The following is a 21015-nucleotide window of genomic DNA, read 5'->3' as shown; positions in this document are numbered from 1 at the left end:
CTGATGGACGACAGGTTAACCATGAGCCAGCAGTGTGCCCTGGCTGCCAAGAAGGCCAATGGGATCCTGGGGTGCATTAGGAGGAGTGTGGCCAGGAGGTCGAGGGAGGTTCTCCTTCCCCTCTACACTGCCCTGGTGAGGCCCCATCTGGAGTACTGTGTCCAGTTCTGGGCTCCCCAGTTCAAGAAAGATGAAGAGCTACTGGAGAGAGTGCAGCAGAGGGCTGCAAGGATGGTGAGGGGACTGGAGCATCTCTCCTACGAGGAGAGGCTGAGGGAGCTGGGCTTGTTCAGCCTGAAGAAGAGAAGGCTGAGAGGGGACCTAATATATGCTTACAAATATCTCAAGGGTGGGTGTCAGGAGGATGGGGCCAAGCTCTTTTCAGTGGTGCCCAGTGACAGGACAAGGGGCAACGGGCACAAACTGAAGCATAGGAAGTTCCGTCTGAACATGAGGAAGAACTTCTTCCCTCTGAGGGTGACGGAGCACTGGAACAGGCTGCCCAGGGAGGTTGTGGAGTCATTCAAGACCCCCGCCTGGACGTGGCCCTGTGCAGCCTGCTGTAGGTGACCCTGCTTCGGCAGGAGGGTTGGACTAGATGACCCACAGAGGTCCCTTCCAACCCCTACCATTCTGTGATTCTGTGAATGTCACAGATTGTTTTAGTTTGATCACTTAGTTTCAGGCTTTATAAATTCGAAAAGAAATGGAATAAAATCCTTCCAATAGAAGAAGTTACAGCATCTATGGAGAGGAAGAATGGACCAAGGAGAAGGTTCGTACTCTGACACAAAATCCTGAATGGCTAGTGTGCCGCAGTGGCTGGGGAAGGAGACTGGCGCATGGATGGGGAGTTTCAAGATGTAAAGCCTGAAACTGCTCAGGTTGAGGGACTGGGCTAAGAATTGGACGCTGAGGGCTTTGATACGTTATTGAAAGTATGTCCCACTCCAGAGTCTGGGCATCAGATCTAAGATTGATGAATTTAAATGGCCTTTTATTACCGAGGACTAAAGTGTGGGTTTGTAGTCCCCGCCTCTAGAAGATGGAAAAACTACCGCTGCCATCAGTCACTGTGAGCTGACGTAACAGAAGTCTGTACAGAGGTCTAAAGGTCCCGGTGCTCCTGGGAAGTATTTGAGTTTCTGTATGAGGCTGCAAATTTCTGATTTTCCAACTTCTTTTGCTATTTAACCAGAAAAAATGTGCATATATGTGCACATGCAGAGAAATTCAGCAGCTCAGTTACGCCAGAATTCGGGCTGTCTGGGTCGCCGAATCCACCCCCGTGCTGGGGGTGCAGTCCGACGCAGCTCACGTGTTGATTCGATTCCTGCTCGTTTTCCCCGAAGCGGCCCGCGCAGCTCCCCCCGCGGGGGGGGTGCTTCTGCACGCCGAGTGCAGCGCAGAGGAAGCGCGTGCGTGTGCGTGCGCGCGCGCGGCCGTCGCACGCGCGGGTCACAGTACTGGAAGCCGCACAACGAATGACGCGCTCGGCTCGGGAGCGGAGCGTGGGAGGCCAGCTCGGAGAAACACCCCCCCCGCGCCGCCGTGGTTCTGCATCACCCAGAAGCAAATCCCGCTCGCCACGCACCCCGCAGCCGCAACGGGGCCTCTCCCTCACGCCGGAGCCCTGCTCTGTGCGCGGCTCCCTGCCGGCCCCTCCGAGCTCCGGCGGGACCAGCTTCGGGCCGCGCCCGGCGCTCAACCGGCGCCGGCGGGAGGGCGAACCCTCCCTTCCCGCGTCCCACCAGCCGCTGCACGCCTGACCGGCCCGGTCCCGCCCTCCCCGGGACCGCGCGCTACTCCCGCCGAAGGGGGACGGGCCCCTGGGCGGGGCGGGCTCGCGGCCCCGCCCCGCGGCGCGCGGCCGGCCAACGGCGTGCCGCGGGCGTGAGGGAGGCGGTGCCGGGAGCGGCGGGGTCGCCGGCGCGGGACGCGCTGTGGGGAGGGCGCTCCATGGGCAGCGGGGCGGGAGCGCGCAGGGCCCGCGGCGGCCCGGCTGCTGCCTGCGCTCGGCCGCCGCTCTCCGGTAAGGGCCGCCGCCGGCGGGGGTGGGACGCGCCGCGGCGGGAGGGTGGGGGGCGTCGCCTGTCGCCGCCGCCTGAGGAGCCGCGGGTGAGCGAGCGGGGACGGCTGGAGGGGCCCGGCGCTCTTCGTCCGCTCCTGTCGGGTCCCGGGTGCCGCCTCCCCGGCCCAGCGGCTCCTCGGAGCGATGCCGGGCGGGGGCGAGGGCCCACCTCCGCCCCCGCACCGCCCGCGGCCGCCGCCCGCTACCTGCCGCTCCCCGCCCGCGGCGGCCGTGCGGTGCGGTGCGGTGCGGCGCGGCGGTGGCGGCCAGGAATGCGGGGCGGGGCGCCGACCCCCGCCCGGGGCAGGGGGAGCGGCCCGGCCACCGGCCAGGGGCTGGCAGCGCCCGAGCGACGTGGCCCCTGCGCGAGCGTCCCCGCTTTTTTTCCCCCCTTTTCTTTTTTTCTAACACAGCCCACCCCCACCCCTCCCTCCGCCGGGGAAATTGTGCTGGGAGGGCAAATTTCTGAAATATCTGGCGCTTTGTTTTGTTTTTTGTTTTTTTTTTTCCCTTTTCCGCCGGGACTGGCGAGGGCTCGCCGTTAACCGGGGGAGGCCGGGGGCGCGGGCAGGCGCGCCGGTGGAGGCTTGTCGCTTTGGAAGGCAGAGCTGTGGGACCCGCTGCTGTGCGGGAAGGCGGGCGTGCTGCGGGGCTCCCGCTCCCGCCCGCCGCGGAGGTGTGCGGGTTTCGTGCTGCTGCTCTGCACCGAAAGTTTCTCTCAGGTTCTTCCCGTTCAGAAGCACTTTGTCGTCACTTTTATAACTTTCGCGGTGGTGGTGGTGTACTGCTTGTTGCTCGTCTGAATTAAAAAAATAAAAATGCAACGTACCCCTGAAAGAACACAGCTTTAGGAGTGTGGACTCGCTGTGGGAGCAGGGCTAACACATCGTGCTGCCGAAAGCTGGCTCTGAAGCTGGCCTGACTTAAGAGGCGTGTCTTTTAAATAATGTGAAGATCTCTGGCTCGATATACAGATATCACGCTTGTTAAAAGGAGAGAAGGTTATGCGGCTTTTTTTTTTTCCCTGCAATATCAAGGCAGAATTGCAAAGTAGCTTTGTAGCCATGAGAATTATACGTGGGAACAGAAGAAACTTGCTTAAGCTTTATGTTTAATGTAAACCTCCCTTCAATCTGCTTGAGGTGTTTGGAATTGCTTTATTATCTGCATTATTTGTATAGTCTCATGTGTACTCTGATAGGTACCGACTTTAAACGTAAACAGAAATTAGAGCAGTTAATTTGTGTTAAGTTCTAAAGCTTTCTCCCCCCTCCCCCCAGCACACGCTCCCTGGAAGGCCTGCCAGATTAATTACTGAAACAACTGCTTTGACCACGTTTCCTCTGATATTTTTAAATTGCGAAGACAAATGAAGCACAAATAATGCAAAAATAATTGAAGTGCATTAGAATAACGCCTGTTGAAATACATGATGGGAGTGTTCAAAATGTGAAAGGTGCTACTTCTTCAGTTGGTCTGGCCAAATACAAACATATGCAGGATTACCCGTTTCAGCCTGCGTTTTTAGATTGTAATAGCTTTTATTTTTAACTAAAAATAGTTGAATTTGAGATTTTGCTGCAGATATGTCTGCAACCCACGTTAACTCTTTAGCTGTCTTGTTCCGATTTGTTTTTTTTCTCTGTAGTGTTTACCATATAGTGTAAACATTTCAGAATTTCTCCTGCTGTTGAGAATAATAGCAGGCATTATGCGAGCTGCTGGAACCATACCTGGCTCCGCCACCTGGAGCATGCCGCTTTGAAATGAATCGCTTAACCTGACATGGGGAAATGTGCAGTAGCATTCTGTTTTTCCTGAACGACGGGAATGCAGGTAGTTGCTTAGTTATACCAAATTAATCTCCCCCAAATTTGTGCATTTTGATTGTGGAAGTTTTTAAGGTGTACTAAAGCAGAGCAACACCTTTCAAGATAACTGCACTGAGATTTGCAGATAAACTTTGATACCAAAATATTTCTAAATCTCTTCTATGTCTTTCCTTTGATTGCCTTTCATATTAAAAGCTAGCTGGCTGAAAAGCCGGCATAACTTCTGTCAGGATGTTTTCCTTTCTGACACGAACTGCGATAGGCCACGATTTCTTGCTTTGCACAATCTACACAAAGAAATTCATCCTATCAGGTCAAGGCTGTCTATTATCTGAAGAGACAGGATGCTGAATACAGCTTGGTGGTTGATGCAGGCGGGGATGTTACGCATGGTCTATATTGCATCAAGTGTTTTGCAGTTGTATTCAGTTGTAGTAACACTTCATGGTAAAGAATAGGTCTCAGGGTAAACGTAAAGAACTTGATTCTTAAGGTTTCCAGAATAAATGTTCAGGGAAGAAACTTTTCTCATGAAATAAGCTTGCATCATAATCAGCTTTTGAAATAATTTCTGCATACTATTGGTTTTTATGCAACACTGTATCCGCTGTACAAATTAAAATAACTGCAAACAGTCAAAAACCTTTATAACACTTCAGTTAAGCATTGTAATGGAAAACAATATTGTCTTTAAAGAAGTTTTGAGTCTTGTCAGTACAAAGTGTTACTTCACATATATTTCTATACTAATCAGTATTTTTTCTTCTCCACGTGTTTCTCCCCCCCCCCCCCAATTTTTAAGGGTTCCGTATTTGGCTTGTCAAATGGACATTAAGCAACACTGAGTGTTAACTACGAGAGCTCTATATGCACGGCGGCTGCTGGGATGTTGCGACAGAACGGTGGAAGTAACAAGCGTGGTTTGGGATTAGCCCGACTGTCTACCTCCAACTTCTTCACCATCTCTAATTCAGGAAATTGGGGAATGGGGCGCAGCACCAAGAGCAGCTCGTTGAGCAGTATTAGCTCCAACTCGGACTGCTATGATAATCCTGTTGCGGATCCAGAATATATCATGCAGCTGGTGAATGATGTCAGAAAATTTGCCGATGTGCTACTCTATTTGAAGGAAGCCATTCTTTCAGAAGGTGTGTCAGTCGTTCTTTATTCTTAATTCTTCGTTTTCTGAAACTCACATCTCCATTCATATGTTTTTAACTGGTCTTCACTGTGGTTATTCACCCTTGCCCACTTTCCCCTTTTATCCTCCCTTCCTCCCCCCTCCCTTCCCCCAGCATGGTGATGACGGGAAATGGTAGTTGTTAGTTTGGGTTCTGTATTTCCTCATCAGAACACTGTGCAATCTGTTTCATAATCATAACAAGGGAAAATAGGCTCTCTAGGCTGATGCTAAAAGTTAGAGACCATCAGCTGATTAGTTTTTGACCTCCTGGATATTTTTTGTAATTACAAAGAATTCTGTTAATATTTGGTGATGTTTCAGTTTTCTGGGCTGTTTTGATTTGGTTTTTGAAAGTCTTATATGCTAGTAGTTTGAGTTTTAAGGTAGAATGTAACTCTTTGCACTTTCTTCCTCTATAAGGTCAGTATTTACCGTCTTCTGCCAGCAGGTGGAAACTGCAAATTTTTTTTCAATGTGGGGAGTGTGCAATATTCTGTGTTCCTATTCCTTTAGGAGAATGGTATTAGTCCACTTTTGGTCATCAGCAGGAAAGCTTGTATCTAACTTCTACAGAAATGTGATCATGTTAATAGCTGAAATGACATCCAGAGCAGTTTTGTTTAAGAAGTCCTGAGTGCTGAGCACTTGTAGTCACCTCTGTGTTTCAAGTGAGTCTGCACACAGCTGAAATAGCTCTGCCAAAAGGTGTGAACAAATCTTAACAGAGCAAAAATTTGAGACTGGTGATCATTTCATGTCAACAGTGGTTTTGCTGAGTACACAGGATGAGCGGAGTTATTTGTGAGGTGGGGTGTCTGGCTCACTACACTGTGGAATGAATTTGTGAAACAGTGTTGTCCATTTAAATGTTTCTTAATTTATAAAGGGGGGATGTTTCTTTTCCACAGTTGGGAGTGTTCTTTTTTGACCTCTGACCCCAAAATCTCATAATATAGTGAGTTCTGTAACCCTGGGCTTGCTTACTGCTGACTGGAGGCAACTTCCTAGAAGCTGCATAGTTTGGATTGCATTTCCCCATTTTATTTATCTTTGGAAATGTTTACAGTTGTTCTGTCCAAAAATTAACAAAAATTTACTACGGTGATTGAACAGACTTCTTACATGTAAAATTCTGGCTCGTAATACATGCAACTTACCACTGTCCAGAAATTAGTTACATGTATTATTCCAAGGTGGAATTAATTGCAGGGAAATTAACTTCCTCCTTTTTGGATGGCATCTAGCTATTGACTTGATGTAGTTTTTGTTGAATACTAAAATTTTACTCCGGAGTTTATGAAATAAAAACTAAAAATAAATTCTGCTACTAGCCACAAAGAAATTATTTTGATGTGCATATGCTGCACGTGTCTTCAAGGAGTTCAGAAGTGGCAAATGTATGCAATATGGTGCAAAGCAGTTGCGTCAGTGAGCTCTGGTCTTTGCCTGGTGAGCATTCCTAGAGTCTGCTGTAGGTCTTTCAGTCTCTAACCGCTATTCCCTCAGTTAGCTTCTACACCTACTGTTAGTCATAGCATTGCCACTCTGACAGATGTCTAAAAACTGCTTTCTATGCACTGTAACTTCACTCTTGACCATGCAGCTCCCTGTTCACCAGGGCCAGCCGTTCCACTGCTGGAGTCTGCATTAACAGGTAGGCTGATGCCAGTGGGTGCATGCCGTGAATTTCGTACCAACTGATGGTTTCGTTCCCTGCACGTGTTATCCAAGCTGGCTTGGAAGAGCCTAGCAGTTATTCACCCATGGTTCACTTAACATTCTCCTGTTGTAGTGATACTATATTGGATGAAAAATCTAAGGTATTTTGGATTATAACATATATTCGTGTCTAAACTAGATCATAAATGCCTTTGGATTATAGACTTGTACCGTGTTTTGTACGATACCAATGCAAGTGATACATAACGTGAAGAATATGTTGAGGTGTCTTTAAGGGGAGAGTGTTGCATAACTGAAACTTTCTGTGGATTTCAAGGCTATTTCTCTTTGCATTACTTATGCTAATATAATGTAATTTCTTACAGTAGTCTCACTGTCGTAATGCTGAATAAATTTTGGACATTACATTTAAACAAAGGTAAACCCAGCATTCTAACTTTAATTATTTTCAGACTCTCACCCAAAAATGTTTGTTGTATAAACTGAAATCTAAAAAATTTGGAAACTCCCTACTGGCACCAAGTAAGAAACTTGTTCCTTCATAATACTTCACATAAAAACCCAAAACACCACCCCCCCCCCCCCAACGTACAAACAAAAAACCCTCTGAATATAACTGCGGAGTTGAAAAGTTCGTCAGCTGTTTGGACATGAGGGAGCTGCAGTTGTCTCTTTTGTGTTGAGTGAAATACCAGGTGTTCCATATGCTTCACTTCTTGTCATTTTTTTTAAAATCCCCTCTTGAATCTAGGCATTGTGCTTACTGGATGTAACGATCTGTTATTAGTGACCCAACTTGAGGCATAGGATCAAGATACTTTACCAGTGTCTTCACTGAAGAAGAGGTCTGGACATGTTTTGAACCTAGGTCAATGAATCCAGTGCTGTTTCACAAGATTTTTGTATTTAATTCTAGTTGATGACAAGCTGAACCTCTAGTGGTTGAACTGCACAGTTAGTGCATCAGTCTCCTGGTCTAGTCTTCAGTTAAATTTCCAGATGAGGGACATTGTGTCATATGGCTGATATTAGTAAGGATAGTTATATTGTCATCATGTCTTTGTGTTTGAACTGAAAGGTCGTCTTCATTTGTAGCATTCATACTTCGAGGTCAGAGATAATTTAAATGTATCGGGGAGACTCAAAATAAATCAATCTTCTTTCCGATAAGAAGTGAAAACAGTTCCCCAGAAATTCCTGCCTGGAAGGCCAAACTTGAGAGTATATGTTGAATTAATACCTGGAAGACTCGGATGGTTACCTGCAATCTGTTCTACTCTCAAGTTCTTTGTTTGAGTTTTCAGTTTATTGATGGCATTCTGTATTCCTGATGTACCCCAGGTTTAGTTCTTATTTCAGTTTTAATGTACATCCTAAGTACAAACTGTTAAGACATAAGGGCTTGGAAGTTGGTGAGTTTTCTCTTTGTGTTTTGTGTTCCAATCGTAACTTTTCGGCTGTCAGTTGAGAGTGTGAGAACCTAATTGTTGCTTTCGACTTGCACCTCTCTCTGAAAAGGTAGGACATCAGTGAAGTACAGGCTAAAGGCTGGAGCTATCTGTGGTCTTCAGCGGTAGTGGCACTCAAGAAGAAGTAACTTTCCATGGGTAGAGAATGTTTTAGGAACCAAGAAGTTGTTTGCCTCCCATGGAGACCTGCTGAGGGTTTAACAACCTGACCACAGTATTGAAAATATTTAAGGATTTGAAGTGTATGAGGTAACTGCTATATACTGTCCTATCTTTTCAAAATATAAGGGTGCCTATACCTCATAAAAGTTGTGTAGTAAGCATGTAAGCCACTTTTTGGGACAAAACATACAGGACCTACCTCTTACAAACTTCTCTTAAAGAATTTATCAGTTAAAAAATAGTATTGCTTATTGCATAGGTGTGCAAAGTTGAGAATCTATTTAAGAATAGGTATTTATGTATGACATTCATGTCTGTGCTGTTGCTGCATATAATAAATTCCACTGTTGCTTTAAGCAAGTGATGCCACTGTGTGGTCTTTGCTTCAATGGGATTAATTTACTCAGGTTTAAAAGGACCGCACAAAAGAGTATTTAGGGGACAGTCCGAGTTCCTAATTAGAAGATATTTTACCAAGTGTTTCACTTTTAAACAGTAAATAGTAGCTTTTACTTGCATCACATCAGAGATGGGGGAAACATTCCTGTTTCCCTAGTGTAAAGATAGTTAGCTACTAGTTTTGCAACATCTGCTGTTTAATTTTTTTTTTTTTTTTTGAGGAGTGTAATGTATGCTTCATACCGTAAGGTCTGCTCTTGGAACTATGGGAAATATTGTGTTTCATTATGGATAGCTGTAAGGGTAAAATTTGCATGTGGTTTAAAAGTGCAGGAGTAATTATACTTTAATATATAGTCTTCTTGACTGTACTTCAGAATATATGTAGGAATTATTGCTTGCTTTATCACAAACTTTGAATTAATCTTCAAAGTGTGATATTATGTGCTTCATGTGGGTAATTCTGCATCCTTTTCATGAGCAAAAACTTTTTTCCTTAATTTCATCCTATCTTCAACTGATGTAGCTTGCTCTAAAATGTTAATATATCCTTTTTTCCAGGTATCTTAGAAAACAGAATAGCAAGACAAAGCTCTTACCTTTCATCACAGATTTCTCTTTGAGGATAAGATTTTGCTGTATGGTTTCGTAGTTTGATAAGTTTGGGGGTTTTTGTGGTGGTTTTTTTTGTTTGTTTGTTTTGGGTTTTTTGTTTTTTAAATAAAAGGAGAGGTAAAAGCAAAAATACTGGTGAAGCTGCATGGCCTGGTCAGGAACATCTGCATCCTCTTTGTAGTAGCACCAGTACTTTCAAATGGATCAGGAATGCTACCTAACTTGAAACCTATCAGGTCCTTATTTTTGAAGGACGAGATACTCAGCTCAGTGGGACAGTTTTAAAGGTGTGTCAAGTTAAATAGTTTCTTCAGAATAAGGAATTTGTAATCTCTAGTGGCTTCAAAACCTTGTTTGAGCACCACAGAGATTCATATTAATCCCTTGCTACACTAAAAGCCAGAAGCTGTCTGCTGAATATAGTGCCTGAGGGTCACAGATGAATGATTGCAGCCCTTCCAGGCTCGATAATGTGTGCTTTTTTAGTACTGTCCATATTTGTAGTATGATTACGGCACTGTAATATTTTTAGCGTTTGATTTTGATTTTTTTTATTTCCTTGTAGCGTAAAGCATTAATGTCCTTTTTCTGAGGCCATATTTTTGAAAGTCAGTTTGTCCTGTCTTGCTAGGGAAATCTGAAGTTCATTAGCTATTGCAGTGAAGATTACAGATTGAAATTATGATAATTTATAATACTAGGTGTAATTTTGCTGTTTGTTCTTTATTCCAATTTTGATGTTTCTCAATGAAAGGTGCTGTCTTTGATACACCTTAAACTGGATGTATTTACCTGTCTAATGACACCTTACAGTATGAGTGCTTGGTAGGTGGGCAAACTGCTCTAAACAAGGATCTGAGAAAGTGTTTGCCTTGCTTTGCAGCAGTCCTAGGAAGGAATGTTTGGGAGGTTTTTTGTTTTGAGAGAAGTTGGACTGATTTCTTTTGAGATTTTTGTGGAAGGTGGTGCTGGTTTTCTGTTTGATAGTATTTTGTGTCCTAAATAAAAAACCTGTATGGGAGAAGGGAAAAGAAAATGCTGTCAGGGCAGCTAACTTTCAGGGATACTGAGAACATAGTGATTATCCAATGCATAAACAATCTGCTCGTGAATTGACTAAATGACCCTCAAGAATCCTTGGGAAAAGGCAGAGGAATTCATATAAAGCATAGCAGGTTGTTTCTGTTATTCTATGTAGCACAAAAAAATTGGAAAACTGTCTAGTAGATAATAAATCCTATTACAGAAATAACAACACTTGAGGATGTTGACAAATAGTCTGAAGTGGAATTTTAGTATTAATCACTTCCAGGATCTACCAAAGTGTTATATACTTGTAATATCTGAAGAATAAATCTGTAATTTATTACTAAAATATGACCTTTTTTGTACTTTGTAGCTCTACACAAGCTTGGTCCACAAGAAACTAGCTGCATGTTTTAAATGTATTTGTCTGTAATAACATTGTTCATCTTCTTGCTGAACCAAACAAGGTGTTAAGAGGTAGATTCTGACAATCTGTGTTTGCTGCTTTGAATGTTAATGTTCCCATAGCAGAGTTGACAGCAGTGACCTCAGTAGCAGGGAAGCTGGGACTAAACCAGATGGGCAGGTGTAAGGCAGCTGGAAGGAGTAACTTCTGAAGGTTTTCCTGCAGAAATTACAGGTTTTTCTTCCCCACCAGCAGCTGAATTGATGGTACAGTTCTGTAACTGCTGAAAATGTAAAAGATACATCTAAAATTGTTGTTTTCTTATTATAAAGCTTGTTATATTTAGGGCTCTGTGTTAAATCATGCTAATAGTGTATTTCCACAGTCGTTTAGAGAAGAAACTTAAGTGTGAGCTGCTGTGATCTCACCACTTCTTCCTGGCACTGGCAGTAGTTCTCTGGTGACTGCATAGCAAGCCAGTTCTGGGGGGAGATCTGTCGGAAAACTAGTTCTAGGAAGAAAGGAACTAGTTTTCAGCCAGATCAGTTCCCTGAGCTGACTGTAAGGCTGTACTGAGTACTGGCAAAAGAGGGAGAAGGTGGCTGGCCAAGGATCGAGTGGCCAGAGGTTAAAGTGGAACAAGGATGTGGAGGTCCAGGCAGAGTTGGTGTGGCACTCCACCCTGGCATTACAGCATACACTGCTAAACCTGGTACCAACTGTTTTGTCTCTGCTATTGAATGCAAAGTTTGACAGGGATATATGAAAGGGGGGTGGGGGTGGAGAGAACAGCAAGCAGAAAATGCCCTTTGTACATGGCAAATTAATCAGCCTTCTTAGCTCTGAGCTTTTGGCATATTTGAATTTGATAGTCATCTGTCAAACTTGCCTTGCTAAAACCTGCTTCTTATATGCAAACACATATGTGCTTCCAGTCTTTCTGACCTGGAAATTCCTTGGCACACCCTTTCACATATCTCCAAGTGGTAGTCACTTCTACATATTAGTTTTGTCACTCTGAAATTGAAACTGTTCTTTGACAACTGTGAAATAGTCTTTCAAGCTAAGAGGTGTAAAGGATGTAAACAAGGATAAGAACAAAGTAAATACTTAAATATTTTTAGCAAGTAGAATTATTGCTAAGAACCCAAAGCCAATAGTAGTGATATTTTTTTCTAAAAGCTTCTGATGTTTTTTATGGCAAAACTTGGAGGGGGAAAAGAAAATAGGCACGTAAACTGCTTCTCCTAGTTGAGCTCTAGGACCACAGCAAGACCTCTTGGTCATTTTCCCATGCTTCCCCTATTTTCACGCTGTCATTTCTTCCTGGTCTCTCTCATGAGCAGAAAGCACCAAGATGCCTGCCTGTGAGTCCTGTTACTGTCCTGTGCCAGGTTCTTGAAACGTGAGAAGTTCTGCAAAGAAAGCAGAAGTTTGATGTACTCCAGAGAACTCTGTCCATAAAAGAACTAGTGAAGCCTAAATGAAGGCAAGCCCACAACAATCTAACAAAAGGTGGTTTACAATCAAAGTTTATGTGAGACAGCCATAGCTATGGACCATGTTTTTCCCCAGGATTGTTACACTTAAGCCAGGAGATAGAACTTTCCACCTTTCTTTCCATTTCGCTTCAGATCATGCCAAAACCTGTTTTGCCCAAGCTTCTTGTTTTCTACGAGTCTGCCATCTTGCAGGTTTCTATTGAGGAGTCTTGGACTTTCAGATGCTGTAACCAGAGCCAGAGGAGCTGAGCATTTTCTTTTGCTTTGCAGGTTTCCAATATTAGAGCATTGCTTAATTAATCTGCAGTCATGGAACAGTTCTGCTATTTGCAGTACTCTGAACAAGCAGAGGAAAAAACCAAAGTCTTCTTGCAGTTCAGTTCAAGCAGAGCTGTGTTCTTTATAGTCAAAGTGTAAGCTGCCGATTAAATGCAGGTTGCTAACGTTGGATAGTAAATGCTGTTGCTTCAGTTTCAGGGAAGATTGAAGTTAAATAATAACTTAGTGGACCAGCAGATAAGTTTGTGGCTGATAGTACTACCCCTCCCCCAGTTGCATACTCCACATTCCTTCAGAACAAATGTTCACTTGTTGCTATAGTGTCCAAGATCAGCGGTTGGGGGGGGCGCGGGGGGATGGTGTGTCTTGAAGGCCTGTGAGTGTTTAAAATGTAAAATCAACCCTTATGTGCAGTCCGGATATTTTTGTTGACTTAAATAATTAGCACATCTCTCTTTAGGAACACTCTGAACTATTTATTAGAGAGCACAGGAATTTTCTGTTTTTATGTTGCTTTTGAAGTGCAAAAAATGTAATAAAAGCAAAACTCTGTTCTTCCTCCTTTTTTGCATTTCTGATGTACAAAAGAATCTCAGAACACTTAAAGAGCCTTAGCTAGTTTGTTAATTAGAATTACCTTTCCTTTCCATCATAGCAACTAGACTAATGAAATTGAAATTACAATATTAGCAAGATGAAAGGTGAGTAGTGAGGAAGAGGATGAATAGTCAGATTTTCTTTTTTGAATGCAAGTGTAAAGGTAGGTCTTTCAACAGCAAAAATTCTCCTAATGTAGTTTGCAGCTTAAGAAACAGGGGAAGGCTTGAGCACAAAAACTTGTATCTCTCAAAGAACTCTGCCCCAACACCTGAAAGATAAGATTTGATCCATATCCAGTGTGAAGTCTTATGTTCTTCACAGCAATTCCTGTGTACATGTAGGAGCTTTTGTGTTTAAGAACATAAGACGCTTGCCCTAAATTAGTTTCCTACTTTTGGCGAAATATAGTCTATCCACAAAAATACTTCATTTTCTCATTTCTCTGATGCATCAGTTTATCAAAGTTGCAACATAAGAACTTCAATATAAGTAATTTCTGTATGTGTAACAGCATAGAGTTGTGAGTTGTGACTATCATCTCCATGATCTTGACTTCATGAAGATTTCATAGACTAAATCATTCCTTTTCCACCAGCTTCATTGGGAGCATTTGTTCTTCCTATTTACGTAGCTAGGTCACAGAACTGAAGCTGACTTGTTTCTTAATTCCAAGCAAGTGTTTATCTAATCTGGCAGTTGCAGTGGTTTGGTTATGTTAGATGTGATGTCTCATTAATGGATTGGAGTTATGATGGCAGGGCAGGATAGATTTGAGACAGAGCCTGGACCTTCATCTTTGTAGGTAGCTGTTTCCCTTTTTTAAATAAAGCAGGGATTTTATGGGGGCTCATTCCCTTGTTTCCCTAAAATGCCCCTTTTTATAGAAGATTGAGGTGACTCATGTAAGTATGTAGAAAATAGTTATGTTTGGGTTAAACTTTCATCTTAATGACATTTGTTACAGAACAGTGTAACTGAAAAACATAGGACTTGAGGAATTTTTTTTGTAGAGGCTGCAATTTAGCTGAACAAAGAATTTTACCTTTTAACCTTTTTCCCTTGTTTACTGTTTGAAGGTACTTTCTTGGGCTCATTTTTAAAAATATGTAGGAATTCTTATCTGCCAGTTTTGGTTATCTTTATTTTGGAGACTCTGACAACTGAAGATGATGGTTGGTTTATCAAACTTACCTCTTCGGAATTGTGTTCTGTGTCATGACTAAACTACTTAAGATGTTTGAGCAAGTCCAGTTCCTGCTTAAATCTGAAGTGAACAATGAAAGCCCTATTATTGTTTAAATTTCAAATGGCAATGAAAATATATCTAATGCAAGGAGCAGTGAAAAGCTTTTAAAGGAACTTACAAGACTCTCATTTCTGGGGTTAGGGCACTCGATTACATAGTCCTTTTGCTTGTGAAGCAGCATTTAAAATGGCCTTGGTTGCTTTGGTCTAGAGTGATGATCAGAGGATGAATGCTGGGACTTTGGTATGTCACCTTCTTGCATGCCTCTCTTTAAAAAATAAAAAAGTGTATGTTATTTCACATACATGTTAATGTAGATGGGTACTGGACAATGTATGGGAGAAACAAGAAAGCTTAAGGGTTCAAATTCTGATCACTTAAGCAGTTCCAAAGAGCTGTTGCAACAATATGACAGGTTGCCTTTTTCAAATGTGTTGATTCTCTGTGCTGTGTTTAACTTGGGTTCAGGGCCCACAGGTGGGTGTTGCAGCAGTTCATTTCAGTTTTAGTTCTGTTAGTACTATTTATCTATGAGACATAGAACGACGAGTGGTGTTATGTATGTTGGTGTGCATACTGTGAATGCTAAAGGGAAAGGGAGGGTTTTGTTTTGGGAAAAATAAAATGTTTCTTCTAAATCTTGTGATGCCTTAATCCTTTTCTAGTTTTGGATATCTGCAAGATGTGGAAGGCCTGGTGAGGAAGTTTCAGCTAAGATGCAATGAAAATAATGTTGTCTTTGACTAAAATGGATTGCAGGATTGTAGATCAGTAATTTGCAGGAATTATGTTTGTACGATGATCTTAAGGCACAAGTGTGTCCTGTCCCCCACCCCAAGCCTTTTCAACAACAGGTTTTGACATCTTTAGTATTTTGGGCCAAATTTCAGTTTTGTAGCACAGGGTTTTCAAAGGGTGTTCTTCTCTGAGCATTGTATTGAAATTTTTCCAGGTCATGCAGAGGTGATCGGTTTATGGCTCTGTGTTGTGAACAAATTTAACACCTCAGTTGATGTTCTGCTTTTGGACTATGGCATATTCTTAGCTCTATTTTTAAGATCAGATGTTGCTGAAATAGGGACGGGGAGTTCCTGAAGCTTTAGCTTAAAGACTGCTCAATGTTCACAGTTTCCTATTGCTGTTTTAGTGCTTATAGTGATGTGAATGGATTCTTTAGTAGGATGCTTATTTGCATTTTTGTGGGGTTTTTTCTGGGCATTTTTTTTAATCCATTGATTGTATATAGAGTATATAAGGTGCTTTGTTCTAGATGCTACCACAACTGTGGAACTAAAAATCCTGTCCAGAAGTTCTTCAATACTGACAACAAGTGGAAAAAAATGTTTACTGGAATCACTAAAGTGGATGTGCAGAGAAACAGAACAGTACTGGCCAACAAAATGGGCTATGGTCGTAGCGCACAAAGGTTAACCACTGTTAGCAGAAGAGCGGTTGAAGGAGGCAACTTTTTGGAGGGATAGTCCTACATGTTTTGTGCTTCATTTGGCAAGGTGCAAACTGTTGATCTGAAAGCTTAGTAGCATATGTGAATTGTGACAGTTGAGTGAAGACAGTTTGTGAAGAGACTTGAGAAAGTGACCACGATCAATAGCTTATGCCAGGGGTGAAGAAGGGGAAACTAACAGTAGGATTAAGATTGCAGAGTGGTCAAATTAAATGCTCTCTGGTATTCATGTTTAAGCCCTTGTGTTAAGAACAAGCAAACAAATTCATCAAGGAATGAAGGACTCTTTCTAGCTGTAGCTGGCTTCAGCTGATGACTAGACATGAGATTTTAGAGAAGGTGGCTGAGAACTTAATCTGGAAAGAAAGCAATAGGTCCAGAGCATATAAATAAATTGGATTCTTAGTAATGAGAGAAGCTTGTTATACAACATCAAATGCTGCATGCCATTTGATGAAAACTTAAATGCATGGGGCTACTATTCAAACACATAGTTGATGAAGTTCTGCTCGTTTCTATTACAATTTTCACATTCTGTAGCTTTTACTGGCCTGCACATCCTTTGGTTGTTTTTTAGTTTAGCACTGACTAGCTGGAATGACAACTAGCTGGAATGGTACTAGGGGGAAACAGCTGTGTAAATCCAGAACCATAAAGCAAACAGGTTCTGTGGTTTGTCTTTTCCACCCTTCTATTGCAAGGTATTTGTGAAGAAATACTACTCAATTAAAAATGCATATTGAGCTGTGCAGTGGGTTACTGTTGTCTTTTGGGGTGTACAAGTGGCAATGTGACCTCAGTTACTGCTATAATTACAGTGTTGTGTTTTCATATGAAATCAACATGTTTTGATGTCAGACAGCTGGTACCAAACATTATATTGCAGAGGGGATTGACTGTTCCTGAATCTAGGAAGTGGGAAGCTTTTGTAAGTATTTTCTCTTGAGCATTCAAGTGGCTCATCACTCTGTGTCACTTGTGCAAGTTAAATGGTCAGGCTTTACTCACTTGGGTGGTTATTTCATCAGGACTTAAATGCTGGAATTTCAAATAATTAGTCCTTTATGTTCACCAGTTTTCTAGACAGCTAATGGTACTGGCTGCTACTTTAGTGATTTGAATCCCACTTAAAATCTAAGTTGATTTTGCATAAATTTTTTTTTTAATTTTGCATAACCTTTTTCTTTTAATCAACAAAACAGAAATGGAATACTATCACATCTGATAGCAGTCCATAATTGTGCTTAAAAGATCCTTTAAAAGAAATTCACAAGTAACGCACCTCTTGTTTAACACCATATAATCTCATAATCCTGGTTTTGTGTGGTCTTTTGAAAACTAGGTAGGCTGGCAGCAGTAAAATAGCTTCTTCACTGAACCGGTGACTTAGGCTAAAAATGGAAGGAGCAGCCATGTAGAACAAATAGTATTTTAGACTAAAAGTAAAATGAGGTAAAGGTTAAGTGTTTTTTTTATAATCTCTTCATGTGGGTTAGCAAAGGTTAAATTTATTTTCTTTAGAATGAATAAAACAAAACTTTCATACTAGCCCTTCTGTATGCCATAATAATGCCAGTCTGATATGGTAAGATCAACTTTCTGGGGATAGTCTTTCATTTTCTGGCTTGGTGTTTTCAGAAATTTGTGCTGTGAAAGTTGAGTGAGTGTTACTTCATGTGTTCTCAGAATTTGAACTGATATGCAAGGAACATAGTTGCTTAAAGCATAGATGTTTTCTCATTTTATTTTAACAGTGTCTTCCATTGACAGCTGTTCAGTCCAGGGACTACTTTACTAGGTTTTAGTGAAATGCCCTTGAATAAGAAGTAAGTAGCATACTACTAAAAGTATAGTCAGTAATCCTGGAGGATATGACTTTCTGGTGAAATGTGACTAATCAGGCTTATGGCAGGTGTATTGTTCTTAAAGAATGTAGTCTCACATCCATATGACAATTCACAGTTCTAACTTAAAATGTATTCTGAAAGTGCTGAAGCGTGATCCTCAGCTAGTTTTGTTCTTAAACTCCTGGAAGACTTGGGGAAATGATCTGAACAGTGGCTGACATGGTCATGTATTGTGTTCACTCTGATTTGTCAGAAACAGGCGGATGAGGACAGGTAAGTAAGGAAACTCCCAACAATTTTCATTACAGGTTTCTGGCCTTTAAATTTGGGGTTAATAAAAGATTAATGTATTCTAAAGATTAAACTGCATGGCTGAACACATCTAGGTTAGTTGACTGAAATCTCAAGGCTAGTAGAATACAAAAGTTGCAGGAATGTAGCGAACAGCATATTGAAATAGATTAATGAAAAGCTGCACTGTGGTAGGTTCTTTCTGAAAAGCTTCCCCAGATACACAAATGGGGAGTTCATCTATGAATTTAAATGTGAAATGAATGTGAAGTAACAACTGTTCTGCTGATGTCAGTTGGCAAAACAACATAATGAAAGTATTTAACTGCTTTCAGTGTAGGCAGAATTACAAGATTTTGATTATTCTGATGTGTTTTGCATGTATACCGTCTATTTTCTTGACTTCTTGAAAAGATTTTTCAAGACATTTTGATTTTTAGAACTTTCCTACAGTTTCTGAAAATTAATCTAGTCTTGGTTTGCCCTATTTACATAGGCAAGAAGGACTTCTTGACTTTTCAGAAGTACAGAATTGGTCCATAATTAAAATGGGGTGGGAATGTTAGCCAGTTGAAAAACAAGCAAACAAAACCCACCACAGCTTAAGGTCACATCAGAGGCTAGTGATCATGGTTAGCGGCTGAATTTAAATGGATAAACTGATGTGTTCTGGCCAATCCCTGATAGCAAATGACAAATCTAAAAGGGCTGTTTGGATGTCTATGGTACTCAACAGAAGCTCATCATGCTAGAAATCTTACCTAGAAGGCTGGACTTTTGTATTTTATCCAAGAGCAATTTTTCTGCAAACATTTCAAGCCTGCACTTTCACCCTATTTATTTCAAAAAGTCAAGAAAGAACTTCTACCCTTTAAACATCAAAAAACCTGTAAATACCAGGTGCTTTTTAATTTTAACCTAAACTTGTACAACCTAATTTTAAGATCAAATTTAGTAGTTTAGCAGTAAATGGGCAACTGGTTTGCCAAATGTTAATTTCTTTCTTGTATTATAAAAATATTATTTGCATATAATAAATGAAACCAAACACTGCTACTTTAAATACACAGTATTCAATAAGATATTTGTAAGAAATTTTCATGTACTCTTACTGAATTGGATCTGTATATTATTATTCGCAAAAAACCCTCCCAAACTTTAATGGGTTTCTGTCAAATGTAGGGGTTTAGGTAACTATTTGTATGCCTTTCTTTTCCTTGTTCTTAATGAAACTTCACATGTCCTTAGACTTTCTTAACTAACTGCTTAGCTTTATTTTCCATCAATTGTCACTTTTGCTGCAATATGATGTGATTAAAACATTGGTTGCAGTGGATTCTGGAGCACATATTGCCAAAGACTGTATGAATTTTGTGTAGTGTCTTTTAATGATGCCATGACAACAGGGGTTGCCATGATACTGATTAACAAAAAAGCTAGGACTGGCTTTCTTGCTGTCTTGAAAGCTGCAAGTACAATGTTTCTTGACATAGGGATGGGTACGTAGCTTCTAGTTCTGCATCATAACACAGGGTTGAAATGGGATGACTTCACTAGTGCCTTTTGCCAGCAAGGCCAGAAGCTGCCATTTTACAAGAATAAATTCTTCCAGAAATTCTTCTGATTTTTTGTTTTTCAGTAAATTAAAATGTTTCATTCCTTACATCTGTAGCATGTTTGTACAGCCAAATAAAGGAAGAAATACGATAGCTAAGACTGCTGTTTTCTCATCACTCCTGAACTGTAGCCACCAACAAATAAAATATCTACACTACCACTAAGGGAAAAATGTTTTGTTCATTTCGTATCTGTACAATGGATGAAAATCATGTCTAGCATGACAGCAGTGATGCAGTTTGACTTTACTATGATCAAAGTGTAAAACATGCTTTTGCTGTGTGTTTGATTAGTTCTTCTTGTGTTTTGAGTGTGATGGTGACTTCTGTCAGATCAGACAAATATGGCAGGCTGTTAATCATGTTAGAATGGGGCTGATGGGGAGGAGGGCAACAATAAAATGATGGGTTAATCTGGAACTGTTTCCCAAACTGCAGATGTAGGAATGAGGTGATTTCCACACAGTTCATTGTTGTATGATTGTTTTGCTTACTTTGTGATGCTCACTGGGAAGTCTTATAGTCTGGATCAGGCTCAGAACTGAGTGCTGACAGTTTCCTAGTGCACAATACAGACGTTGATGAAGATTTTAGTTTAAAGTTGTTTTACTTTGGATCAGCTTCACTCCAATGCTGACTATTTTTTTTTTATCAGTGTCATAACTACTGATACCATTTAATCTTTCTCTGTAACATAATGGAAACAGGATATAATTTACCTTAATGCCAAAAATTAGGTTATTAGTAAAGAAGAGTTGGCAGTCTCTTAGCCAAGATGTTGCTCTTGCAGACTGAAATGTTGGTTACTCAAACTTGTTTCTTCTGAATCCCTTCAAGATCAAAAGTGATGAGGAGCTGACTGTTTGCATTCCATAAGGTGAAACTTTAATAAAATGGTCTGGATCCAGATACTCAGATATTGGGGCAATTGCTTCCCAGTTTGTGTGCTTGTTCTCACCACCACCCTGCAAGACTGTTCGGTCTGGCTTCTCCCTTGCTCCTGAAGGAGGCTGGGATTTATGCAGAAGATGTGAAGTGGTACTTAAAACCAGAATGGAGGCTCCTGTATTTCAGTGGAAGTAGAAGGGGAGCCAAAGTACACTTTCCTCAGCTGACCCCAGGAAAGCAGCAGTTTACAAAGGGACTTCTCAAAATGGGGACTAGGCCTAGTGAGGGTGATGGTTGATTTCTCCCCCTGGCTGTGGCCCGGTGGCTTTGTACACATCTGGCATTTGAGTGTTCTCATCCAGTTGCATTTATTAATTTTCTTAAACTAGTGTTAACATCCATAGAGCAAGTGAATTAGCTCATGGTAGACACTTATCA

The 21015-nt window shown here is 41.6% G+C and overlaps 1 protein-coding gene across 4 annotated transcripts in view; it reads left to right on the top strand.

The window, feature by feature from the left end:
* The first annotated feature begins 1951 nt into the window (after nucleotides 1-1951).
* Nucleotides 1952-21015, top strand: part of ARHGAP29 (Rho GTPase activating protein 29) — a 53440-nt gene continuing 34376 nt past the window's right edge. For all 4 annotated transcript variants that reach the window (XM_075424953.1, XM_075424954.1, XM_075424955.1 and 1 more), the window contains exons 1-2: nucleotides 1952-2032; nucleotides 4706-5051. In XM_075424953.1, coding sequence (XP_075281068.1) covers nucleotides 4790-5051 — 262 coding nt within the window. In that variant the 5' untranslated portion in view covers nucleotides 1952-2032; nucleotides 4706-4789. The remainder of the gene's footprint in view (nucleotides 2033-4705; nucleotides 5052-21015) is intronic.

Source organism: Opisthocomus hoazin, chromosome 6 (genome assembly GCF_030867145.1).
Source record: "Opisthocomus hoazin isolate bOpiHoa1 chromosome 6, bOpiHoa1.hap1, whole genome shotgun sequence".
Taxonomy (NCBI): Eukaryota; Metazoa; Chordata; class Aves; order Opisthocomiformes; family Opisthocomidae; genus Opisthocomus; species Opisthocomus hoazin.
Note: the sequence above shows the minus strand (reverse complement) of the source record. Positions and strands in the feature narration are given on the sequence as shown.